Source organism: Gymnogyps californianus, chromosome 22 (assembly GCF_018139145.2).
Source record: "Gymnogyps californianus isolate 813 chromosome 22, ASM1813914v2, whole genome shotgun sequence".
Classification (NCBI taxonomy): Eukaryota; Metazoa; Chordata; class Aves; order Accipitriformes; family Cathartidae; genus Gymnogyps; species Gymnogyps californianus.
Window position 1 is genome coordinate 5,033,184 of NC_059492.1, and position 12,137 is coordinate 5,045,320.

The 12,137-nt window shown below is 60.1% G+C and overlaps 1 protein-coding gene across 1 annotated transcript; it reads right to left on the bottom strand.

The window, feature by feature from the left end:
- Positions 1–1,442: 1,442 nt before the first annotated feature.
- MFSD2A (MFSD2 lysolipid transporter A, lysophospholipid) lies at positions 1,443–11,736 on the bottom strand. The gene is made up of 14 exons (XM_050909808.1): positions 11,659–11,736; positions 11,421–11,543; positions 10,606–10,730; positions 6,960–7,083; positions 6,750–6,828; positions 5,994–6,166; positions 5,795–5,885; positions 5,039–5,160; positions 4,642–4,725; positions 3,660–3,743; positions 3,211–3,323; positions 2,856–2,999; positions 2,486–2,662; positions 1,443–2,105 (listed from the first exon to the last, which is right to left on the bottom strand). The coding sequence occupies exons 1-14, from the start codon at positions 11,734–11,736 to the stop codon at positions 2,048–2,050; spliced, it is 1,575 nt and encodes a 524-aa protein (XP_050765765.1). The 3' UTR covers positions 1,443–2,047.
- Positions 11,737–12,137: the final 401 nt, after the last annotated feature.

Below are 12,137 nucleotides of genomic sequence, written 5' to 3' on the forward strand. Positions count from 1 at the left end.
AGTATGGTTTTAGTCTCTTGAGCTGGCTGCAAAAAACCCGAACAGACTCCTCATGAACCCCACAGAGCCAAAAAAGAAGAGGCAAAGAATAAAACATCCCTGATTTTTGTTGAAACTCTTTGAGAAGAAAAGCTAGCAGCAATCCTTCAAATCCTTGGAGACAGCAGCGCTGCCCACAGCCCCTGGAGGCAGCCAGGTCATAGCAATGGCCAGGATGACTCCTCACAAACCCGGCCAGGAACAGGGCAGGGGTCATTACATTTGCAACAATCTTGAGCTCTGTGCTTGGCTGGAGTGCTGCCCTCCTCCTCTCGCAGAGGGTGCACATGGCACCTACCTGCCCTGCCACAGGGGCTTCAGAGCGCACTGGCTTTGTCCCCCTTGTTTCATCCTGCCCTTGTTCCTTTGCTGCAAGCTCCATCCCTGGGGGAGCAGGGGGCACCCAGGCCATGGCTAACGCTGCCTCTTGCCCTCTGCTCAGCACAGAGCCAGCTCCCAGCCTCCTTGCATCATCCCTTTTGCTTCTTTCCATGATCCGTGCCATGGTGGCAGAGTGGGGCCCAGTTAAGCATTCCCAGCTAAGGTTTAATCCCTCTGGCTATTTTTAAATCCCCATCCTCATTCCAGTCCTTTGTACCCAAATGCGGAACAAAGGATGAGCCATCCTTCTCCCGAGCCCCCCTGCACAGAGGGGCCGCTCTCAACTCAGGCACTGACCCCACAAATTTCTTGGTGTGACAAGTGTGCTTAACAAAAGGCAACAGCCCTGTCCCCCAGCACAACGGCCATGGGGACGGAGCAGCAGAGCTAGCACAGTCCCCTCACACTGGGCATTTGCCCCAACTGTATGGGTGGCTGCTTCATCTCCGGTGCATCCTCCCTGCGCTTACTCCAGCCTGCTTTTCCCCCTCTGCATTACACTTGCTGCCGCAGGAGTGCAGTGCTCCTGCTGAGCGGGGAGGGCAGGGCTCTCCCCACTTCTGCTGCGGAGAGGGGAATGCAAGAGCAAGGTATAAATATCCACTTAGATTAGCACTTGCACAGCACTCTGCCCTGGGAGAAAATGTTGAGTGTCACCCACAGCCCGCATTCCCTTTCTCTCCGCTCCCCAGCTGCCTCTGCTGTTTCCAGCCCCAGGTTCACAATCTCCGCAGCCAGCACTTTGATTTCATTCCTCCCTCCACCCCCGTTCCCTCTTGAAAGGGAGAAAATAATAGAGCCTTTGTTGGGTTGCTGCGGCGCAGGCACTGAGCAAGGAGCCGCACGGGGGTAAGGGGCTGCCGGCCACAGCCGCCTGCCTGGATTATGGCATTCCTGCGCCTTCGGCTCAGGGAAGTCAATCCTGCACCCCATGGCATGTAAAGGGACCCTGGGCTTGCTGACAGCCACAAAAAAAAAAAAAAGATACAGCCAAACAAAAAAATCCTCCACACCCACACTGCTGACTTCCCCCACTTTTATGTAAATTAATATTAATAGGTCCTCGAGTTCAGCTTCTGTACAGATATATACAAATAGGAAATAGTTTCATATTTACATCATTAAGTTAATTATCTATAAAAAAAGAACAGCCTTCCAAATTAGTGTCATATGTACAGACAGCAGAGGTGAGCTCACGTCCTTGGCGCGGTCACATAGACAGTGTAATGTACACTAACCATTACCCCCAGTCCCACAGGCGGTCAGCCCCACGTGGGCTGGGCACAGACGGGCAACGGGCACGAGTGTTAGGAACAAAAAGGATCCCACTCCGGGCTTTTCTGCTCTCCGGGACCCAGCAAGGAATAGTGCTTGTTTCTCATGAGGCACACAAGTACCACAGGGTCAATTTGTGTAATGTACACTACCAGCGCTCTGTGGATCCCGTGGAAGGCACAAGACCAGCACAGATCTCGTGTTCAAGTCGGTGGATGCTCTGCACGGCTTCTCCCAGACGCTCCTTGATGGGGCACACCTACAGCAGCATGAGGCTGGTCCAGCCCCGGAGGGGCCGAGTCCTTCGGAGAGCAGACGGACCCCGGTGTGAGCAGACGGACCCAGCCCGGGGTCACACGATGCTGGCCAGTTCTGTGTTGTCCGACTCCGAGCTGCTGTTGCTCTCTTCCCTGGGGACAAAGGGTTGGGGAGGAGGCATGGAGTGAGCCATGGAGCAAGTTCTGCCTCTGAGCAGGCCTCTGCCTTGGAGCAGAGGAGCCTCCGAAGCGCTCGAGAGGGACGGCACCGCCTTGTGCAGTCCCCAAACGAGTTTTCTTTAGCAACTGGGGCGGGTTCCCTGTTGATCTCAAACACTTCACGCCATCTCTTTGGAAGCTGGGATTGGGAAAAGGAAAACAAGCCAGCCCTTCCCTTGCCCCACCACCCACAGGTCCTGGAGGATTCCTGCACAAGTCACAGTGCGTCCCAACCCGTCTGGGCCTGATCCTGCCCCCACACACCCCGCTGGCATGCTGTGCTTGCTACCTCCATAGCACAAGCTGACACACACCTTAAGTCCTGCAGGGCTTTCTTGTTTTTTCTCCGCTTCTCCTCGTCAATGGGGTACAGCTTGAACAGGAGCAGACCCAGCAGGATCAGCCCCACGGGCACGGCCGACACCAGCATCTTCAGGGTGAAGTTCACCTTGCTGGGCTGGGAGCAGCCCCGGGTCTGGTACCCTGCAAAGCTGCGGACAGAAAGGGACCTTCAGGCAAAGGAGTTTGTAGGAGGCAAACCTGTCCCTGTGGGGAGAGGTTCGGAGCCACAACTGGATTTAGACCCCCCCCCCCGTCCCAGTCCTTGGGAAGCAGAAATGCCTGGATGCAGAGGTGCAAGACTTGCCTCCCTCCCTGCCCCTCGGCTCCCATGCAAGAACTCACTCTAAGCTGAGTGTGGAGATGCCCAGGGAGACCCCAGAGGTAAACTTGGTGAAGAAGACATAGAAGGAGAAGAAGATGGCTTCATGGCCATGGGAGTCAGGGTGCTGCAGCTTGAAGTCGTCTATGACGTCTGGGAGCATGGACCTGTGCAGAAAGCGGGATAGTGAACACTAGGACTGAGCCAACAAAGCATCTCCTCTCCCTGCTGAGAGGATTTCCCTGCAAGAGCCCCATCTTGGGCTGAAAACATTGCAAGGCAGCCTCCCAAGGATTTCTAACCACTCCAGCAGGCCCTGGAAGCACCTTGCCCAGCTCTCAGCATGCACTGCTGAGAGAACCAGGACCTCACACTCACCAGGGCAGGAGGAAGGCGGCTGCGACGCTGATCCCAGCTGCAATGGCCACAATGTAGGTGACAATGAGGTTACTGTCCAGGACAGCCACCATGATGAGGAAGGGGATGGCAGACTGGATAGGGGACAGAAACCAGGTTGTGTCAGCAGTGCCTGACCCAGACTCCTTGGCCTTTCCCCTTCCCTCCCGTGCATGCCAGCCCTCCGACCACAGGGACGGCTGGGGAAGCAGCAGTGCAGCCTTCCTCCCAGAGCCCCGCAGTGCCCATTTCTGCTGGCCTTGGCCACATCCATGACAGCACAAATAGCAGGATGAGGGACAGGCACCAAATCATCATCATCATCATCCCCTGCCCAGCTCCAGGCCCTCTCAGGGGGACACAGCTCTGCTCACCCCATGTGGGAAACACCATCCTCACATGCACCTCTGCACTCGAGGGGACCCACTCACCGAGATGCCCACATAGACAGCCGTCTTCTTCCCAAAGCGGGTAAGGAACCACTGCCAGAGGGGAATGGTCAAGGTGGCCGAGAGCTATGGGAAGAGAAGGGGTTCATGGTGTCACTTGCTGGCCAGGTTCTTCTCTGGGGGAAAAGCTCTTCCCAGCAAGGAGCAGCTCCTGGGCACAGCCTCCTCCATCACATTTCCAGCTTTTTCCAGCACCTCCGATTTCCACACACTCCCAGGGCTGGCATGCAGCCATGCTGCCTGCTCCTGCCCTCACCCCATCCCTCGCCTGCCTCCGCTCCCAGGAAGGAGAGCTTGCGATTGGAGCGGGTGTGTGGGGCCACCTCCTCCCCCAGGGTAGAGCACCCTGGCACCCAGCACCGCCGTCCTCGGGGCATACCTGCCCAAACAGAGGGAGGACCCAACTTGATCCTCCGTGCTAGGAACGGACCTGATCTTGTCACCGCTGCCTGCGCACAGCATGGCCAAGAGCCAGGCTCCGTGGGGACCTTGGCACCTTGGACCTCTCCACCTCATTGAGCAAGGAGGGTGGGAAGGGCTCCCAGGGGTGAGGCAAGCTGGAAAGGGCTCTCAGGGAGCTGTTTTGCTCCATCTTCCTGGCAGTAAACACTGAGATCCTTTTCTCAAGGCGGGGAGATAAGTGGCAGGATTTGGACAAAAGGCCCCTACGGCTCCTGGTCTCCCCCGTCTCTGGCCGCCTTCACACGGGAACAAAGGCCTCGCTGTTCCTGCCAACCCGCCCGGCCTTTGCAGGACATTTGGCAGCTCCTTCTCCCTCCCCTCCTCCCAGGGGACCTTCAGTCACTGTCCCCACGGCAGACCATTGCAGCCCCACGGCCTCCCTCCCCTCAGCCCACGGAGCACCCATCCCATGCCAGCTCCTGGGGAGGACCCAAGGGATCCCACAGCATGCATCCCACTGCGGTCCCGGCCCCGAGGGGCTCCAGGACAGGGCCATACGCACCATGATGGCCAGGAGGATGTTCTGGAACTCGTTGCGGAAGCCCAGGGTGTAGGTGCAGAAGAGGGCAAAGTTACCCTCCAGCAGCTGCGGAGGGGACAGACAGCGGTTAGGGGGGGACAGACAGCCCAACCACCCCAGAGGGATGCACTCCTCCTCGCAAGGCTGCACGCAAAGCACAAGCAGGGGAAGAAAGCGGCCATTCACCGATCCATCCAAGTGCATGAGGCCACATCCTTCCTCTCTGCCTGGGGCAGCTCCGGCTCATTGAGCTGCCACCTCACATGCTCCCAGCCTGCCGGGATCCTATTTGGGCCCTACGCTGCTCATCCCCCAGCCATCTCCAAGCCGCACTGCTGCCGTTCCCTCTCCCCAATCCTTCAAGCCCAGCTGTGCTTACCATGAAGGCCAGCGAGGTGAAGAGGAAGCCGGCGATGAGCTTGATGTAGGCACCATGGTTCATCACCAGCTTCAGCCCCTGGAAGAAGGAGACAGGCTCATCCGACTGGAGCTCAGAGGACTCTGGGGAGCAGAGCAAATCAGCCCATCGTTAGACCCACTGAAACAGCACCCTTGGGTGCAAGGAGTGCATTGCCTCATGCCTGCTGCTGAGCACCCTGCACAAGCCCCTGCCCACCTACAGCATCCCACCCCAAAGGAGTCAGGGCAATGCCTGCAGGGACCACCCTGCCCTCACACAGGGGGTCCCTCAGCCCCACGGAGGGGAGAGGATGGCCTGGCTGATTTGCCCAGGATAAGCAGAGCTGGTCACAAAGCAGAGGGAGGAAAGGACAGAAGCTACTGGACTTTGGATATCTCCTCACCCTGGGATGCCCTAGCTGGCACTAGCAACCTTGGCCAGCCAGAACTGTGCAAGATAAAAGTTATCTCTGACAGTGCAGAGCAGAGAGCTAAGTCCTCAGGGCTGTGCCATAACGTACCCTGGAGATGCTCTGGCCTCCTGCCCACAGTGCTGCCCTTCTGCAGTGCCTTCCCCAGGCCCCCATACCCAGACCTCAGCTCTACCTGCCCCTCTCCTCTGGGGCTTGACCCACAAATGAGGGGCTGAGAGCTCAGCCAGGCTCCTGGGGAGCCCCTGGCAGGAGCTACAGTGTTTCCACGAGTCCAGAGCATCCCAGCATGTCTCAAGCCTCACCTCTCTTCTCCCGCACGCCCACCAACAGGATCACGGCGCAGAGGATGTAGAGTCCCACGATGACCCCCGCAGCAATCATGTAGGCGTTTCTCTGTGCAAGAGCGGGGAGCGGTGAGGGAGGGGGCTCGTCCCAAGAGCCAGCCCGATCAAAAAGGCAAGGAGAGTGTGGCAGGGGCTGCCAGCAGGTCCCCCAGCTTACCGTGTCTGTGAGCGACCCAGTGTCGTGGGTCATGTTTAGCTCCTCCATGGCCACCGAGGAGTTGGTCTTGCCAATGAAGAGGGGGCTCTCGATGCAGGGAGTAATCACGTTGCCCACGATCTGGCCCTGGATGGCGGTGCCCAGCACAGTGCCCAGCACTTCCACTGTCATACCTGGAAGGAGAGGCCAGCAGGACTGAGCACAGCCCTTGGGCACCCATGGGTGCAAAACCCTTCTCCACAGCGGAGCCTCCCCAGCTGCAATTCATTGCCCTTCAGGAGAAATGAGCCAGCTCAGCTCTCCTACAGCTCCCTCCAAATCACCAAGTGATAAAGCCACAGGGAAGGAGAGCGTCTGCTAGGGAAACTGAGGCAGGGAGAGAGGCCAAGACCTGGTCATGCTGCTCCCACTACTGTACGACAGAGCAGAAGGAAAGACTCAGGTGCTCAGATCCCCCATCATCTGCTCCAGGCACTTGGCCATAACAGCGACCACCTCCCCATCAGCCCAGCTCTCACCGGACTACACAAGGATGTCTGCTGGAGGAGCTGGGGAAGAGGAACAGGAAGAGCTCGACCAGCTGCAGTTCAAGCCCTGAATGATGTTCATCACACTACCCTTGGGGTGGGGTGTGATCCAATGAGCCCTTCCAGCAAGGCATCTAGAGGAGGATCGTGCCCCAGCGAGAGCTGCAGCAAAAGAGCTGAGCACCAGCTGCCCCTGGCCATGGCGAGGAAGGGAAGGAAATACTCTTACGGTAGGCAGTGGCCGAGTCCCGCTCACTCTGCTCCCTGCTGATGAACATGGTCAGCGCTGAGTAGGGCACGTGGAAGCACTGCAACGGCACGAGGAGAATTAGCTTGGGGATGAGGACCTGCCTCTCTGTGTAGCTCAGCGAGGTGAAGGCAGGGATTCGTCCTCTCCATCCCTCACCCACCAGCCCTGGTGTGGCAGAGCCCAACTCACCGTCACAAGGGTCTGGAAGATGCAGTAGAAGACGAGGTACCACATCACTTGGCCTCTGGAGATGTCTGGCACAAACCAGATGAGGAAGTAGGAGATGACGGCAAACGGGGTGGAGAAGATGATCCTTTGGGAAAACACAGTATTAGCCTCGCAAGCACACAGAGCCTGGGTAACCCCACCAGACCGGCTCTCCCCGCTGTCACACATCCAGTGGGGTTCAGGCATCTGATTTTGGGGGCTCCTGAGCTGCCCCGGGGTGGCCCACCCTGCTCCAACACTTGGACAGGAGGTGGTTGCCACGGAGGCGATTTAGACCAGGCTGAAGGTAGCAGCTCAGGTCTCACAGGGTTGGGAAGGCGAAGTGCTGGCTCAGACTTCCAGGGAAGAGCTTTAATTGCAAAAACAGACATCCCTGCTTCAACAGAAGTGATTGATCTGCTGCTGCCTTTGACTTCCATCCCCGGCCCCGACCTCTCCCCCGGGCAGCACTGCTGTGTGTTCAGCGGGATGTAATCACCTCCCTCGTCCCGGCAAGGGCTGGCAGCAGTCAGGCAGCACAGCCCGCGGGACCAGCAGCCAAATGCCTCTCACCAGCTTGGCTTTGCTGCCAGCTCCCCTCAAGCCCTGGGTCCCAGGGTCACCTCCGTTCTGCAGGCAGGGATGGGGCAAACCACCAGCCAGCAGCAGGCTGGCGCCTTCCTCCACCCCTGCCTAGCTTCCAGGGGCCGTGGGCACAGAGACACGGGATGCAAAGCGCAACAGAAGATCAGAGGGGATTGCTCAAGCGCTGGGCCTTGGCAGCAGTCCCAGCAGGACCAGCCAGCGAGGGTGATCGCAGCGGGAAGCCACCCAGAGCATCTCTCCACTTCATCCAGCGCATCTCACAACCCTTGTCCTGCTGCAACCCAGACAGGGAACAGCTCTACCCTGCACCAGCAGCCCGAGGACACCGCAAGCATCCAGGTCCCCCCGTTACTTGGAAAGGCACAGGAGGAATTCCTCCTCCTGGAGGGATGCGAGCCAGGTGTTGAGGTTACATACACATCTGTTTAGGAGACTGATTTTGCTGGGGATTTGCAAGAACCCTGCATTCCGCAAACTACTGGACGGAGGCTGTGTCCTGGAATGAAGCCAGCAGAACTGGACACTGGGCAGAGCCACGCACGGTCAGGGCTGGCCCTCCGCCACTCCATTGCCAGGGTACAGCGAGATCTTTCCATCCGGACTGACGTACGGGACGCAAAGTTTAAATTTAAAAGTTGGGGGGGAAGGGAAAAGCGAGGAACCAAATCTCCATGGATGGAGAGCCGGCAGAGGCATTGCACAGGACCCAACACATGCACATTTTTCCATGCGCACGTCACCCCGGTTGGGGGAGAAAAGGGGAGAGCCAGCTCCAGCCCCTCCTCTCCTGCATGCTTATCACCGCATGCATACGTGGAGCCAAGGGAAATTTTGAATGAGTCACTGTAGCCGCGCGGCGGGAACCACGTCATGCTCGCCGTGGGTGCGCGTCAGATGTGTCAATCCCCCGCGAGCCCACCCCAAGACTGGGACGAGAGTGCTGAGCCCTGGCCAGGGCTGACTGGCAGCTCCTGGCAGTGGCAGACAAATGACTGAGAGTTACCCCTGACCGAGGCCGAGGTGATTAAGACGCTTGGAGGAGGCCGCCGTGACGCGCTCGCCCGCTCATTGGCCACGGCACGATGGTGTGTTCCTTTGTGCCACGGCTCGCACACCCCTTCCCAGCCCGGCGGTTAACCGTTTGCAAACGGCTGCTGCCCCGGAGAAGGAAGGTCAAAGCCGGGGCTTTTTGGTCACCAACACATCAAGGAAGAGTTTAGTCACCGGGAAGTCTGGGATGGTCAAGGAAGCGGGGACCTGCTCAGGGCTGGGGACAGAGCAGGGTCCCCGAGACCAGGGGAGAGGAGGAGGCAGCCAGTGGACAAGCTGCTAGGACAAAACATGCCAAAAAGCATTTCAGAAAGAAAGAACTGAAAGGGAGAGACGTGACGGCCCTCGGGGAAGGTCTCCTCTCCCTTCCGAGGAGCCGGAGCAGCCCCAAGCTTTGAGCTAGAGCTGCCGGCAGCCGGCTGGGGCTTGGCCTCGCAGATCAGACCCTTCAGATCCCGGCAGAAACTTTGAGCAGTAAACCCTCGCACACAGGGGGGTTACACAGGGCCACCTCATGGGTGCTGAGTGTTGGGCTCAGGTAGCAGCCTCTCAGACCACCCCGCAGCGCCTGCAGCTCCTAGCTTTGTACACAGGGAAACTGAGGCAGCAGCAAGCAGCTTTGCAGCCACACCAGCGTGGGGCTGTGCGGCCCCACACAGCCAGCCCCACCGTGGCTGACAAACCCTGAGTTCGGGAGGTTTAAACTCAGCTCCACTCCATCCAAATTGGACTCAGCGGGTTGCCCTCGAGCCACGTACAAGAGCAGCAAGCTCCTCGCAGCCGGCTGCCCCGGCACTGCTGAGGGGCCCAGCACAAGTCGAAAGCTCTGGCTAATTTTAACGAAGCAGGAGCTGTTTGGAGGAATGCAGCCGCTCCATCCCCACCCCCTGCCTCGAGGATGTGAAATTACAGAGAGCGGAGCCGCGGCAGCCATCCGAGCATGCCCGGCTATCCCACGCAGCCCTGCCTGCAAGCCCAGGCGGCTCCGCGCAGGCAGCCTTGCTCTAATCTCCAGACCCCAGACCCTGCCACACGTGCAGCTGCAGAGAAATTATTTCAGGCCATGCATGGAGCCTGGCTTTAACAACAGCCGACTGCCACTGCCCAGAGCTATTCCAGGAAAGCCCGGAAGCAGAGGGTATAATCTGTGGGGGAAAGGACTGCATCCCTCTAATTCCACTCCCCCCGTGCCCACCCTCTTTGCTGCATTGTATTTCAGCAATCCTGCAGGCGCCCAGGACGTGGGTTATTTTAGCACAGGACATGCCACCATGTCCACACTGAGGCATGAGCACCCTGCAACGCTCCGTGTCCCGCACATGGGCAGGTGTTTACGGATGTCCTAAGTCTGCCCTGGCTGCAGGCACAAGTCCTTTAGGGCTTTGCAAACCCCATCGCATCTGCTCTAACTGCCTTCCGCACCCTTTCGCTCAGCACCCTGCTCCCAAGGGCAGCGGAAGCACCCACGTGCAGACACCCAGATCCATGACAGATGTTTTCCTGCCAGAAGAACGTCCTCGTGACTGTCAGTCAGCACCCCACCACCAGGCATTGACCGCACACACCCCCGTCCCTCCTCCCTATGCGTGTGATGCCACCTGCTCTGCTGGCAACGTGGCCCTGCCACCAGCCAGGGCTCAGCAACAGCCGCAGGAACAAAGTCCAGCATCGGAGCGTGGCATCGGGGCAGCTCTCAGGGCGGCTGGAGCTGCTGCAGGCGCAGTGACACGGAGGACAGCCAGGCCCAGCTCATACAAGGACGGCTTGGGACCAGAGTCCCAAGGCACAGGGACTTGAAGCCCCAGCTGTTGGCAGCACCTTGGGCTTTTTGGGGCGCTTGGCATCTCACCTGAGTGAGAGAGGGCATCAGCATGTCCTGCCCTGCAAACCTCATGCCAAGGGACACCCAAAGCTGACTGCAAGCACTGCAACACATCAGGCAGGGATGCAGGGTGCTACAGGTGGCTCTTACCAGGGCATCAGGCGGCCGAAGCGGGTCCATGATGTTTTGCTGATGAAGAAGCCCACCATGGGGTCTGTGATGGCATCCCAGGCTCGCCCCACAAATAGGATGATGGAGGCATAGAAAGGGTCCAGCTGCCAGGAGAAGATCTTGCGTCAGGACATGCAAACCCCCGTGCCCCCGGCTGCCCTTCCTGAGCTCCTCAGGACCTTCCCAACTGTACTGCGACCCCGTCACCATTTGGGAGCAGGGGACAGGTCCCTTGGCCTCTCCCCCTCGTTCAGTGGGATTTGAGGCACTATGATCCAGTCCCTCCCAGCGCTGCCCCATCACAGTCTTTCTACACCAAACTCCCGCATCTCAGAGCGGAGCGCCCCAAAACCCACCCTGCAGCCGGCACAAGGGTGCCCCACGGGCACTTCTCCCCGTGGCTTCCCTCCCTATTTCACACCGACCCGGAACGCTGCGGGTTCGTGGGATGGATCCTGCATCCCGCAGGACAGACACCACGAGCCCGTTGATCGCCTTGGGGAACCCGATGCACGGAGCGGCCGGACGGCTCCACGTGTGTGGGGCCGGCCCGGTGGAAACCCACAGCCCTCGGAGCGACACCCACGCAGGACCGCGACTCCTACGTGACCGATACCCCCCCACCCACACACACCCCGCCAGCGGGGCGCACCGCTTCCAGCGAGGGGGGGTGTCGGGGCACTGGCAAGCCCCGGGCGCGCCCGTCCGCGGAGCAAAGCGGCACTGGGCACCCCCCGCACCGGGGGCTCCGGGCCCCCCCCAGCCCCGGTCGTCCCCCCCGGCCCTAGCCGTACCTGCGCTACGTCCAGGAGGTAGATCTGGAGAAAGAAGCCGAGAGCGCAGCCCGTGATCTGGTAAGGGGCCCCCCCGACGGCGTAGCACAGCTTGCTGCACACCGACAGCCGCTCCCGACTCTCCTGCAACCGGGCTCGGCGTTAGCGCGACCGGGAAGCGTCGCCCCCGACCCGACCCCTCCCGTCTCATCCCGACCCCCTCCCCCGGAGCCCGGTCCCGCCGCGGCCCGGAGCTTACCCTTCGGCGGGGCTGGCGGCAGACGGGCGGCAGGAGCCCCCCGGCCCGAGTCCGCTCCGCGCCGCCGCCCCCGGCCATGCCGTGCGCGATGAATGGGGCTGCGGTGCCGCCCGCGCGGGCCTTGTACCGGCAGCGCCCCGCCCCGGGAGGGCCGCGGCGCGGCCCGCCCCGCTCCCCGCCTCCCTGGGACAGCGGCCTCTTCCTCCTCCTCCTCCTCCTCCTGCCCCGGCCCTTCCTCCAGCCCCAGCCCTTCCCTCCGTCCTCCCACCCCTCCGGCCCCATCCTTCCTCCACGTCTCCTCTGTCCCCCATTCCTCCATCCCTCATCCCCATCCTTCATCCCCATCCCTCATCCCCTCATCCCTCCATTCCCCCATCCCTCATCCCCTCATCCCTCATCCCCTCATCCCTCCATTCCCCTATCCTCCCATCCTCATCCCTCATTCTCCCATCCCTCATCCCTCCATTCCCCCATCCCTC